Source organism: Sebastes fasciatus, chromosome 4, assembly GCF_043250625.1.
Source record: "Sebastes fasciatus isolate fSebFas1 chromosome 4, fSebFas1.pri, whole genome shotgun sequence".
Taxonomy (NCBI): Eukaryota; Metazoa; Chordata; class Actinopteri; order Perciformes; family Sebastidae; genus Sebastes; species Sebastes fasciatus.
The window spans coordinates 7,207,427-7,222,559 of NC_133798.1; the positions used below are offsets into that span (position 1 = coordinate 7,207,427).

The following is a 15,133-nucleotide window of genomic DNA, read 5'->3' on the forward strand; positions in this document are numbered from 1 at the left end:
GACTTGATGAAATTCCGCTATCAGCTCCGAACCAATATGCAAAATATCTCGCTGGAAATCAAATAGCTATTATGTTTTCATTTCCACGTCGCCGTATTTGCTTAATGAAGAGGAGACAGATCAGACCGGCAGAGAGAGTCTGCAGGAGCCGATAACCGCCAACGGCTCCCAGCTATCCGCGCAGAGTGACGCTCCCAGTCACTACGCTTTTTCACAGGAAAGAAAAAAAAGAAAAAGGGGACGGAGGGGAAGGAGGGAAAGAGAGAGAGAGAGAGAGATAGAGAGAGAGGGAGGGAAGGTGATGGGGTATAAGGCATAGAGAGAGAGCATGAGTGATATTGAAAGGGGACGGAGAAGAAGAAAGAGAGGTGGTGTTGGCAGCATTGGTGGTGGTGGTGATGGTGGTGGTGGGGAGGGGGGATAAGGGGATGAGGAACGGAGAGATAATGACAGAAAGAGAGGAGGAAGCGAGAATATAAAGAGAAACTGCAGGTTGGAATGGTGAGAGATGAGGGATGAGAGAAGAGATGGAGACTAAGAGAATTTTCTTTTCCACGGAGAGGCGTATAGCTGAAAGAATTGGGTCCTAAAAGTCAAACAATGCCTTGAATTCTTTTCAACTCGAGGCCTTTAAAGGTCTCGAATACAATCAATTTAAGAATTTAAGGACTTTTAGAGGTATTAAATATGTTTGCAGTTTCTTAGTTAGTCATTTTCATAATGTCTAGCTTGATCAAAAACACGCATATGTGTGTTCCTGCATTTTCAGTCTTTTGATGTTCGGTGTCCTGCTGCGTTCAAGTGCAGCAGCTCACCCGTTTATCACTGCGGTATAATCAGTCATTATCATTAGCCTTACAATATGTATTTGGCTGATGGCTGTGATGGACATTTTCTACCTTTTCGCTTTTTTCCCCCTCTGGGCGTTCCTCTTTTATCTCTGCGTATTTATTTCTCCCTTCAGTCTGTCCTTCACACTGTGGGTGGGTGCTTTGTATTCCTTATGGGCATGACAGGAAACCTGCTGTGGCACGGAATTTAAATGTTCATCTGTGACGCAAAAATGATCTGGGCACCCTTTTTTGTTTTTTTGCACATTTGCTGTCGTCACATAAAAGCACTTTAACACAAAATTAGTAGTTGTTGAAAGCGAGCGCATGATTTGAATTGATGATGCCAAATGTGTTGATATTCATATAATAATATCATTCAGTTCTTCACGTGTTCTTAACATATGTGCAGTGTTTGTCGGTGTGTTGCTATGAGAGGTGTACGAGTGTAGCAGAGGGCTCTTTCTCAGACAGTGGTCTTGTTCAGTGTGGTCCTACTTTTATTCTCTATCTATCAACCAAGTATAATGTGATCACCCTGTCTCATTAGAATACATTCAAATGAAGTGCTTTCTATTGATCAGTTGATCACTCCTACAATACATAGATAAATAATCAACCTGTATCAAATCCATCATGATAGAGTGGATGATATATGCTTTCTTAACAAAATGCCAGCAGAATCTGTTGAACACAAGCTGCATTTCACATTTCTTATGTAACTGCAGGTTTAGGATGTCGGTAAGTGGAGGACTATGAACTACAGTTTGACTGCAGGACACAGGACTTTCTCCCAGGAGACCGCTGACCGTGTCACCTGTGAAACCAAATGTAAACATTGAATTTTTTAAGCTTTTTATGTAACGTTGTTACGCTTGTTGCGTAAGAAAGTCTACCGACAGCTGTTATTATTTATTTACAGTAGTTACATTATTACGGCGATTGTTACGTTATGTTGTTACAAGGGCTGCACGATTATGGCCAAAATCACGATTACTTTGATCAGTATTGTGATCACGATTATTCATAGATTTTAGGGACAAAATATTTTCATTGCAATTTCAATTTCCGTGTAACACTGACTACCGGGGCAAGCCTAGCCTAATTTAGTAGTTTTATTCCATAATCATAACCAAATCAATCTTTTCCTAAACCTAACTAACTAGCTTTCTTACCTAAACCTAAAGGAAGTTTTTTCCTGTGAAGATGGAAGTTTATTTTGAAAAGACTGTATGCATGTAACAAGCAGAAATTGACACGTGTTTCTGGACATTCGTAGGAAAACAAACGAAAAAGGAGGAATAACTTTTTCGTAAGATATCCAAACCGTTGTATGAGAATATGTTGCAATAGTAATGAAAACAAACTAACTGTAATGCTTTCTGGCTTTCAGTGTACACACAGTTCCTCTACATGAGGAAGCTGCTCTGGGGATTGGTCGTCACTTTTATTTTGAAAATCTATATTTTTACATTGCTGTGATAAAGTGCTTCTCTTAGTTGAATAATTGATGATCAGAAAAACAGAAAATGTATAAACAACAACATTGATAGTATTTTGAAGCACTTTACCAAACATTTGCTGGTTTCAGCTTTTCAAATGTGAGAAGCTGTAGCTTTTCTCTGTTTTCTAAAAGGAATATCTTTGAGTTTGTAACTGTTGATCGTAAAAACAAGTCATTTGAAGACATCACCTTTGGCTCTGGGAACCGATGGGGACTTTGCAGTATTTTCTGATTTCATAGACAAAAGCTTTAGTGATAAATCAAGAAAATGAACATAATGAAATGGTTAGTTACAGCCTGTGCTTCTGTGATTATTTAGAAAATATACCAATGTTCATTTGTCATTTGATTTGGTAAGAACATTCGTATTAAAGTTAGTTTCAGAACATATAAGATATGTTGCAGAGGACTGATAGTTAGGCCTTACCCTCTCACTGACGACCATTACCGTACTTGTCAACCTTGAGACCTTAAAAAAGGGGGAGGATTTCAAAACCAAAGTGAAAAGAGTGAAATTAACGAAACAATAAGTACACTGCAACAGCATTTATATGCTAAACGTTTGATTTTACCTTTAACTCACAAGAAAAGAAACCTCAATAATTCTCCCCTCTGGTGTGAAACTCTGGCATAAACTAATATTCATCAGTTATCATTTATTTTGCCCCTACTTGAGTATTTCTTTCTCTTAGTTCTCTCCATTTCTCTCTCCTTCTCTCACTCACTGAAGGTCCTTTCGGACACAACGTGTCAACACCACCACTGCGCTCTGAAACACGTTATTTCTAACGGCTTGCGTCGCGTGAGCATAGACTGCTCTCCTCCGCCGGGAAACGATAGTTGGTGTAGCTCTATTGTCGTCCGGGCGGAAACAATAGCGATTATACACACTTTTCAGTTCCAGAAATAGGATAAGATAACGAAAAGGAAAATTTGTCATAAATCTGGAGAAATGCAGGAGAATTGTGACTCCGGGAGGAAGCCTGGAGAGGGCGATGAAAAACGTGAGTCTCCCGGGAAAATCGGGAGGGTTGACGAGTATGACCAATTACCCATTGAACCCCCCACTGCACTCTGGGAACTTTATCATCATCACATTAGATGTGAAGATGTGTGGGGTGGTCAATAAGTCCCGGGGATTTCAGATCTGTTGATTTTGCTTTGCTTGAGTTCGTCATCCCAGGAGTAATCAATGGGCAGTCGTTAGCAGCTCAAATCCTAAAGGCTGAGGAGAAAAAGCTGATTATTATTGAAGCTGAATATAACAGATCGATATCACGAGCTGTGTGGAAGGTTCCTCTTGTGCGAGGGTTGATGGTAGGGAGGCGGTGGCCATGGAGCTGTGATAAGAGCCCATGCAGCGTTGAGGAAAATGTTTAAAGTGCAAAGTTGATTAAAAGTATTTCCTCAGTGGAGGGTAATTCTCTTCACTCTGATCAATAAGTGGCTCCTCTCCAGTGCGTGACTCTGTGTCAGGTACCTCAGTTTCTCTCTGGAGAGCTCACACATCCTCCTCTTCTTCCCATTCACTCCTCCTTTCTTTCTCTAAATATCCTCCTTTAATGTTTCTCTTCACACGTCTCTGATTTCCTCATACCAGTATGCCTCTCCCTCCCTCCCTCTCTCTCCCTCTCCTTCTCTTGCTTTCAGGTCTGATGTGTTTTTTGTGCGGCGGGTTATTAGCGTGAGAGCGCCGAGGCTTGCGTCTGTTTAATCAGGCTTGTTGAGCATGCAGGTTTGATGTGTGTTGTCTCTGTGTTTAATCAGCGAGCTGCTTGCTGCAGGTTTGATGTGGACGGAGAGTTAATAAAGCAGTATCTTTGGTGCCTTCATCAGCTGCAGCACTTTGTTCTGCCTCTCCTCGCGCCTTCCAAGACAGACAGCTGCAGTCTCTGTGCTGGAGCTCAAGTACTCCTGTACTACCACATCTGTCTTGTTCTCATCTTGATGGTGGACTGGATTTTTTCCTCAGTCAACACGGACACGCCATTTTATTTCAAGACCAATTCTCTATCGTTTCGTCCGTAATTTAAAAATTTGCCTGAAACACCTTAGTAGTGACTTTTGTTTCTTTAAAATGTTAGAAGAGGATTTTTGTGAACTACACAGTCACAGTCAGGTCCATGGATTAGACACCTTACATCCAGGTCTTGAGTTTGGTCTCACCTAGGTCTGGGTATTGAACCTCATTAGGGCTGCAAACGATTACTGGGATTAATGTGTGGTCTGTTAAACGTACTAAAATAGTGAAATATGTCCATCACAAGACGCCCAAGATCATCAGTTCTTTTTGTTTTGTCCAATCAACAGTTCAAGACTAAAGACAATTTATCAGTTATTCAAATTTAGTTATTGATTATTAGATCTACTAATGCATTAATAGACTATATGTTTCTGCTCCAGTTGATTAACATAACATCAATTAATTGTTTCAAGACTTGCGTCAAATAAAAATATTAAACATTAGCTCAAAATTTGCATTTGTATGTTAATACTTTTTGAGTACTGAACCAAATGTGTCTGTACCATTTAGAATCAAAAGGTTCTTAAAGTTGGTGTGATCACACTATTATTTGATCAGTTTGATTAAACACTGAGGTATTGACAAGTTTAGTCCTATTTGGCTGGATGAAAAAAGTTTTTTCTTGTCAAAAACTCCGGTTTTGTATTGGCATCAGAATGGCAAAATCTCAAATGACACACAACCATCGTTTTATAGAAATTTAATCTATTTGGGATTTTTATTTGTTGTTCAGACAAAATAATCAATTGGAAGATGCTTAACTTAAGAGACTTAAGATGTGCATTTGTCATTATTTTCCCAAATTTTATGTTATAAAGGATTAATAAAAAAAGTTATTGCTGTATTAATCAACGTTGCAGCTACATACATATATACAGTATATACATATATATATGTATATATGTGTATATACTGTATATATGTACGTGTGTATATATATACTTATATATATAAATATATAAATGTATTTATATATATTAATATATATATATAATTATTTATATATATATTAATATATTAATATATTTACTACACACATACGTATATACAGTGTATATACATATACGTATATATATATATACATACGTGTATATATATATATATATATATATACGTGTATATAATATATACATATATGTATACGTGTGTGTGTATGTATATATATATATACAGTGTGTATATATATATATATATATATATATATTATAATATATATATATATATATATATATAATATATATATTATATATATATATATTATATTATATATATATATTATATATATATATTATATTATATATATATATATATATATATATATATCTTGGCATATCTTGGTTTTAAATCAATTTTTTGTCCAGTTGATTGTTAGCACTGCTCTGCTCTTCACTCCAGCGTCTTTATTCAGTCAGATCTCCTTTTAACCCTCTAGAAAAATTTAATCCATACGACATACTAGTCGTATACTAGAAAGGAGCCATTTGTTCTGATTAAACTGAAGCAGTCCAAACAAAAAATCCCAATCCCTTGGTTCACACTGTTTGCATGTTCTCTCTTCATAAAGGACAAAAACATGAGTCCTCCTCTCTCTCTAGGAACTGATGTGAAGCGTTTCCTGAATTTCATCTTTCCACATTTCACAAGTTTTTATTTGCCCTTAAGTTTGGAAATATGAATAAATGTAAGCTTTAGGCTTTTTTGTTCATGAACAAGATCCTCCGTCTTTAGTTCACAGCCTAGAAAGCTCAGTGGTGCTGTTGGATAAGTCTCAACTTAATTGATGTCCCTCCTACAGAGATACACATGTGGGCTATGTCTTTTTTTATTATTCCTCCATCTCTTGAATGAGTTCAGTCCAATTTTCCTGTGGATATCATGCTGTAACAATTAATAAGGCTTTAACTTTTAAACTGGCCAATGAAGTAGAATGTGCCGCACTTATCACACAGGCCCCGCTATCCTTTCTGCCAACTATCCGAGACAGGAAGAGAAGGGGGAAAGAGAGAATATTTCTCCTTGGATAAAAGAAGGGAGAAAGTGGCGCTGAAACTTTTCCACACCATTTGATGTCTGAAAGCAGTGATGCAGCGATTGATTCATTAAACCAGAGCCGTAATGAGGAAAGAAATCATAATTCAAACTTACATTTTAAACAGGAAATATAATTGGAATTTTATACAGAGAAGTCCCTTTGTACAATTATGATTAAAGGAAAATTAATTGTATGAAAATGTCCTTATAGATACTGAAAATTAGATCTAGCAACGCTCGGGCGACATAGACCTAATTCTAAAAATATTGTGTACAGGATCGATCTTTTTTTTTTTCTTTCTCCTCTACTTTTTTTTTTGTATGAAGGTCCAAATCTAGCTGTGTTAATTTTATCTGAAATTAGAGTGAACCATGCAGGCGTGGAAGTTGAAATTAGCCTAAAGATGTTTCATTTACAAAGACAGAAACACTTTGTCAGCCGGCGATTGTTTCCAAGCATTATCTCTGCCTGCTTTTAATTGCTTTGGAAGTGAAATTAACAGAATTAGAAAAATTGCCTCTCCCTTTTTCTACAAGCTTCTTTATTCATGGGTATTGTTGTGTGCTTTGTATAGATTATAGACTCCTTTTGTTCCAGTATTGTAAATATATACGCCCCCAGTCACGGCTTTAGCTCCGAAACAATCCCTCCGTTCGTTCGACACAACCTAATGAAAATTAATTTACAACCTGTCTGGATTGGGGGGAGAAAGGCGGGAACAAAAAAAAAATCCTGGTTTGCACTCCGTATTCATTTCACTCTGATTTTAGTTGTTCAAAAAAAATGCGCCCACCTTCCTCGACTTTCAAATACATCGTCATGTATGAGAGTTGTTTTCTCCCTCGGCAGTGATTAACCATTTCTGCTTCACTTTACCTAATCCTCTTAAATGAAATGGTTACCCTGAATTAATAATTCTATCGTGGTATCCTCTCGGGAATGGAGAATGAAGCATGTCATCCTATGCACATGAACATAATAGAAACGGCCTTTTATAATCAGCTAGCCTTGACACGCTAATAACTGTAACTCAGTCAATACATTTGACAGTCAAGGTTTCGAGCTCTTTAATGTTCCATTAAAGCAGTCTGGTGTGTTCATCTTATAGAAGGAGTATTATTAATGAAGCAATTTCAAAAAAGTCACATTAAATCCATATTAACCGACTCCATTTTTTTTTGGATGTAATCTTCAAACAGGCTAAAATAGATCAAAAGTACTGTATAATTACTATGGTCAGCAGGGATTATGAAACTGTAATTGATACAGATCAGCCCTGCACTAATCACTCTTTTAGCTACAATTTTAGGTATACTGTAATTTGGCTTTAAGGTCCCCCTTGGCTTCGTGCTATTAATCTTCTGGATTAGACCGTTCAGCTTGTCCAATTCTTGAAACCGTTTTTTGAATGAGTCCAGTTAAAAAAAAAAAAAGAATTGGATCAGTGTGTTTAGGATATTTTTCCTCCCTTCAGCAGTACATACAACCATAAGTAGCTTGTTTAACAATCTCACTTCCTTTTATTTTTCACCTTTCCTGCACCAGTCTGTTTAGACTCCAGGCCCATGGGAAGACTATTAAAACTCAAATCCTTCTCCGTCTGCAGACATGAAGTGTAATAATATTCTGTGTTCGTGTCCACACACACAGATCTGTACTTTATGGAGCTCCATTTTTTTATATTATTCATGTGCATTTTGTGTTGAGACCACCATGTCCACCAGACCACCTAACCTGCATGTCTTTGGACTGTAGGAGTAAACCGGAGAACCCGGAGAAAACCCACGCTAACACGGGGAGAACATGCAAACTCCACACAGATGGGCCCCAATCCAGGTTTGATCCTGAGACTCTTGCTGTGAGGTGACAGTGCTAACCACTGCATCACCGTGCAGCCCCCCCCAACCTAATGCAATTGGTATATTTAAATAAAAAAGTGCAATTTGGATCTAATCTGCTATTCTCTACTTCAATAAAGATTAATATAACTGCTTAAAAATGTGTCTTTGTCCATAATTTTTTTGAAATTCCGTCAGAATCTTGTTCTTCAGATGTTACAGGCATCTCTAAGACCCAACAGGGAGCAGAAAACAGTGGATTTGACTGATGCAAGTACAGATTTGGTTGTTAATTTCCCCTCCTCTTCCTCTCGAAGGTTCCCTCGGGGATCTCGGCGGCGACGAGGAAAACACACCCGACAACCTCAGCCTATCGGGAGAGGAGGGAGGAGCCTCGGACCCGGATGATTCAGGGGAAGGGGACAGCTCCAGCCCCCCGCCATACACATCGCTGTACAATGAAGGTAAGAAGAGGAACAGAACTTAATAGCAAGAGTCAATCAAAAAGAAGCTGTACCTGTACGGCTCTCTACATTTTACTGTGAACTTATACTGGATATTCTACAGACTTTTACTGTGAAAAGTTTTCTCTGGAACTACTTTTTATCAAGGAAATTGTACAGATGATAACAGTTGACAGTGTGGGAGGGGGGTCAATTGGCTGACATTTTGACCAAATAACTTGCAGGCATCTACTGTATGCTCACACTCACTGTATCATCATGAAAACATCAAAATGTTTCACCACCCTTGTTTTTTTGTTTTTATGCATCCGCTCCGAAGGTTGTCTATCCATACATCCTTCCGTCCCTCGTAGCAATAACCGATTACTAACCGTTAACCGACAAGATTACAATAGTGAGTGTCCAACAGACCGGTGTCGCTGTGAATGTAGCTGTAGCAGTGTGTATACAGTTTATTTGTCAGTGAATAAATGCTACAACTCCTCAAGACCGGAGCCAACTTCCTGTATATTGCAACGCTGGCTCAGACTCTCTTAAGGTGGGCTGTTAAGGTGGACCAGATTTTATCCTTAAAGTGACAAGCCGCTCCTCTGAGTTTTGCTCAGCTTCTTAATAATGTTTTCGTATTTATTTTAACAGTTTAACGGTTAAACGGTTAATTATTAACATCACTAGTCCCTCGTGAATGCGATATCTGAGGAACGCCGGGAGGGAATTTCTTCAAATTTGGCACGAACATTCACTTGGACTCAAGGATGAACTGATTAGAATTTGGTGGTTAAAGGTCACTATGACCTCAGAAAACACGTTTTTGGCCATAACTCAAGAATTCATATGCTAATTATGACCATTTCACACCAATGTCTAAAAGGATAGAATGATGAAGTCATGACATTTTGGACAAAGATGGATGTAAACTGCAACTTGACTGGTTGGCCGAGGCATACAACCACAAGGCGGTAATTCTAGTTATTACTATACTATACTATCAAGATAGCCATGAACTGACAACATGCACCTCTTCTAGTCAAATAATCCAGATGTCTAGTTTACTGGCAGTTATTAGTTATTATCTTTCTTTCATCATCTGGCCTGTTATCTGTCAGGAGACAGTTAACGTCACCCGGGGACACCTACAAAAGACTGAAGAACCATTATGAGGTTGCAGCTTTCCACATGTATCACTCTTTTATCTCTATTGTGTCTATAAAACGAAAAAAAAAAAAAAAATTCTCTGGGTTCAATCTTGGCTTCAGTAAACCTGCCCCCTCATGCACCTCTTATCCCGAGCCTCCCCCTTGTACCGTGTGATAGCAGAGTTTTCAGTCATATTCTTTTGACTTATTCAAGATTTCACTAGCTGTGTTTTTTTAATCTCAAAAATTCCTGCTCTTGTGAAATTTTGGGGCTGGAAGTGATAAGCGTCTGTTGGTTGGCTTGGTTTGATAAACCCATGGAAATTCTGTCAGGTGCTAATCGAGACGAGATTAGAGATTAGCTATAGGTGTGTGTGTGTGTGTGTGTGTGTGTGTGTTTGAGGTGAGGAGTGGGTTATGTGTGTATTAGATAGAAGAAGATGAGAGAACTCGGGCAGACTGCACATGTGAGCAAGTTTGTCTGTCGATAGCAAACTGACTTGGCGTCTTTGTTTCTTGATTTGTGTGTGTGTGTGTGTGTGTGTGTATTAGCCATTTGCCACCCCCCTTTCTCCCAACACACACACACACACACACATAACCCTCCCCATCACACTGTTGATTTACTCCTCTCTCACTCTCATTCTCTCTCTCTTCTCTGGGGTTCCTCGGTTGCCCAGCGCTGCCATTATCAGTTCTCTGTAAATCAGCCATGTTTGACGAACCTGCTCTTTCAACCTGGGATCAATACCAGGTCTTTATCTGGCCAGAGCTGGCTAATAAAGGCAAGGCCTCTTATCCACCATCTGGAAGAGAGAGAGAGAGAGAGAGAGAGAGAGAGAGAGAAACACACACACACACACACACACACACACACACACACTCACACTAGCGATAACCACCCTGATAACTTTAGCAAAAAAAACAAACACATTCTACCAGTAACAGGACCAAGCACTCTGTTCTCTCCATAACACCCACCTCCTCAACCTGTCAGAGAGAGACAGTATATTAGTGCTGATACAGTGAATCAACACGCACATGCACATACGCACAACTTTTATTGAGGGAGCATCTGCTCAGTTCTTCTCTCTCTGTTGTGGTGTTCTCTCCTCCTGTCTTCTCAGAATTGCTCTACAGTTGCAGCAACCCGCTGAAACAAGTGTAAGTCTTTTTTTTCAAAACAATCTGCAATCAGACATATACATCACAGGAAACCTGATAAAATCCACTTCTGGTCCGATTAGTCAGTACGTTACCTCCTTTTGACCTCTAATTGTCATTTGAACCAATCAGAATGCTTTTTGTAAACCGGCAGTCTTTTTTTTTTTAGTTTTTCATCAGAATCTGATCAGTGGTGATAGAGGAAGTGTGTGTGTGACGCGTAAACGGACGAACGTCAGGGATCATGATCTCTTCCGGTATCATCGTGATGGGCAGTTATGGACTGTATACGTGCAGTAGTGCTGCATAGATTAGTGATTAGTTGATCCCTCGATTAATTAGTGACAGAAAATGTTGACAATAGAACAACTGTTTAAAGGTCCCATATTATGCTCATTTTCAGATTCATACTTGTATACTGTATTTCTACTAGAACATGTTTACTTGCTTTAATGTTCAAAAAACGCTTTATTTTCCTCATACGGTCTGTCTGAATGTGCCTGTCTTTACCCTCTATCTGAAACGCTCCGTTTTAGCGCATTTCAATGGAATTAGGTTGCTCGGCAACAGCTTGGGTCCATGTTTACTTCCTGTCAGATGATGTCATTCACAATACACTGCAACCGGAAATAAACTGGGACACATTTAGAATGTTTACGTTTAAAACTATATACATATACAGTATCTATAGTATATATTTGTGACATCACAAAGTGTACATTTCTCCATGGATTGAGCATTTCAATACTTTCACAGTAAAAAGTATGGCTGTCAAAGTTAACGAGATAATAACGCAAATTTGTTTTAACGCCACTAATTTCTTTAACGCATTAACACAATTTGTAATTTTTAGGTCGTAGCTGCTCAGTTAAAGCTAGAGTGAAGATACTGGTATCATGAAACTAGAAGAAACCTAATGAATCCATTGGTACCAACTATTTCATACTACGTTGTCGTGAAGGACACTAAATATGGGTTCTATGGGTACCCAAGAGTCTCCCCTTTACAGACATGCCCACTTTATGATAATCACATGCAGTTTGGGGCAAGTCATAGTCAAATCAGCACACTGACACACTGACACGTACACTGACATGTTATGATTTGAGCATATTTTTTATGCTAAATGCAGTACCTGTGAGGGTTTCTGGACAATATTTGTCCTTGTTTTGTGTTGTTAAATGATTTCCAATAATAAATATATACATATATTTATATAGAACAGCATATTTGCCCACTCCCATGTTGATAAGAGTATTAAATACCTGACAAATCTCCCTTTAAGATAAAAAAATGTGCAATTAATTTGCGATTAATCGTAATTAACTATGGACAATCATGCGTTTAATCGCGATTAAATATTTTAATCAATTGACAGCCCTACTAAAAAAAACATCTCACTTTTTACAATATGGGACCTTTAAATTATTTATCAAGGAAAAATGTGAAATATTTGCTCACTTCAGCTTCTCCAATCTGAGAATGTGCTACTTTCTCCATTTCATGTCATTGTAATTTGAACACATTTATGTCTGTTAGTTGGACAAAATGAGCATTTGGAGGATGTCATCTTTGGCTCTGGGGAATTGTGCATTTTTCAGTATTTTTTGGGCCGTTTTTATACCTTTTATAACAGACAGTAGAGACATGACAGTAAATGAGGGAGAGAGAGATATAACAAAGGTCCCTGGACTGATAAGAACCAGGGATGTTGCAGTTCATGGTCGGCGCCTTAACGCCTTACGGCCGGAATACATGGCGCACGGACGCGGCACCACACATCTGCCACGGCATGCCCGCAGCAGAGCATGTCCATTATAATCAACTGAAGTGGCTCATCTCTATTTTTACATGACTGATCTTTTTTTTTCCTCCAGGTTAAAACTACATAGAACTGTGTAAAAAAAAGGAGCACATCTGTTTAAAAATGATTAAAATGAATACCCCGGTGTTCCAGAGGCAATGTGACGCAGCAGATCAACCTTGTGGGTGTTTTTACATTTCACAATAAAATAAATCAAACAAATGAATCAATGTGAATCCATGATCCTGTAGTTAAGATGATCCAGTGAATAAATTCAGTATCTGTTAATATAGCCTACCTCTCCAAGCCCTGCATGACCAACTGCATTTTAATTGGCAAAACTCAATATGCACACACTGAAGCTGGCACGCAACCACACGCTACAAAGACTGAGTCCGTCCCGCCAACGTGATGCGACGCATCCCTGCCTCATGTATTTAGCTACTTGGGCACTCTAGAGATGGCGTTTTTCACAGACATAACAATTAACCATGTTTACCTTGGTCTCTAGGCGTTTTTCATTATTTTCTGACTTTTTATAGAGGATAACATAAATTGATCCATAAAAAAATAATCAACAGATTTCCGTAGTATGCAGGGGTGAGGCTAGAAATTCTGGGTTTCTACCATAGACTGTATAAAATATGGACATAATCTCTATGATGTCACCCATAGGTGTCTGAAGAGCGGTTGTGAAGCTCAAAGTGGGCGGCTCCGGCCGTCGCCCTCTTGGCAGTGATAACACAGCCTAACTCCCGGCTAATCCAAAAATGGGCAAAGAGGTGGATCTTCAGGGGTGGAGCTGAGGCTGACGCAACAGAGCGACCTGAGACGGCACGCACCTGTCACTCAAAGCAGCCACGCCCTCAATTATGCCTAACTTTAAGCCTTCATATACTTTAAACGGGTGTGTTATATATATATAGAAACAAAAAAAAACATCCAGTTGTCAGAGGCCACAAATTTTTTTTTTTACCAGGCTGTTAACATGTTTATTTAATAAATATAAGTTATATAAGTTTGGCATTTTAACATGGGCTTCTACGGGGATTGACTCGCTTTTGAAGCCAGCCTCAAATGCAGTTTTTGGCACTTCCGCTTTGGCTTCATTTCTCAGCACCGGAATTTGCCGCTTGGGCCCTACCAAACAAGTTGGGGAGGTAACATAATTGTAATAATTCAGTTATTTATTTATTTATTTATTGGTGCATTGATAAATGATGCCGTGTATGTGCCAAAAGTTTTGCTGTTGAAGCTTTAATGACCATTGTGAGCATGAGGAACGCTCCGCATCGCTTCTCACAGTGATACACACTTCTCACTGATACATATCCTACACTAACACATTTGACAACTTTTAAACAACATTTGTGGAACACTACTAATTGCATTGAACATACATTTGCCATATCATGTCATCTATCAGAAATGAAAAAGAAAATATTCATTTTGATATTGTGATATTACTTCCAACCAACCATATTGGCCTACCTCGGCTCCATTACCAGCACTGCTAATGTGGTGTAATAGGTGGTTATGCTAACAACCTGTTTCAGGTTCTTCAGTCAACCGTCTCATGGGCGTCTGACAGAACAGATGTGCTTAATTTTTTATTAATATGCATAAATAACTTGTGCTTTACTCATGCTTTATGTGACCCAAAGTGTATTTTACGCTCCTGTTTATTTCTCTTCTGACTTACTGTACGTGCGTCACTACTAAGGATTTTAATAATTAACAGTTTAACCGTTAACAGACATTAACAATTTTAACCGATTAATGCTATCGGTTAAACGGTTAAAATTTATGCTAAAGATTAAATAAAAAGCTGAGCAAAACTCAGAGGAGCGGCTTGTCACTTGAAGGAGAATAGCTGGTCCACCTTGACAGTCCACCTTAAGAGAGTCTGAGCCGGTGTTGTTGCTAACGCCGGGGCTAACCACCTTCACTTTAATCAGCGGGAGCTTGGCTTGGGTCTTGAGGAGTTGTAGCATTTATTCACTGACAATAAACTGTACACGCACTGCCACAGCTACGTTCACACCTATAACGCCACAGACAACGCCACACACACACGGCCTGTCGGACACTCGCTAACGTTACGCCGGGTTAACAAGAGTACACCGTCGTCACACACACACACATGCTCTGTCTCTCTCCCGGACACTCGCTAAAGTTACGCTGTGCTCACTGAGTTTGCCAGGCAGACAAACAGCTGACAACCTTGCAGCTAAACTAAATGGTGTGGTTACTGGTTGCTGCTACAGTAACCCGGTTGGGTGAACTGGGTTGTCTGTTTCACATACACTGCAGCTGGTGATAAATGATGGATTTAACC

At 38.9% G+C, this 15,133-nt stretch overlaps 1 protein-coding gene across 1 annotated transcript in view; it reads left to right on the plus strand.

Moving 5' to 3' along the window:
- zfpm1 (zinc finger protein, FOG family member 1) overlaps positions 1-15,133 on the plus strand; it is a 122,376-nt gene that overhangs the window by 42,415 nt on the left and 64,828 nt on the right. The window contains exon 2 of the mRNA XM_074631729.1: positions 8,545-8,691. Within this exon, the coding sequence (XP_074487830.1) occupies positions 8,545-8,691 (147 nt within the window). The remainder of the gene's footprint in view (positions 1-8,544; positions 8,692-15,133) is intronic.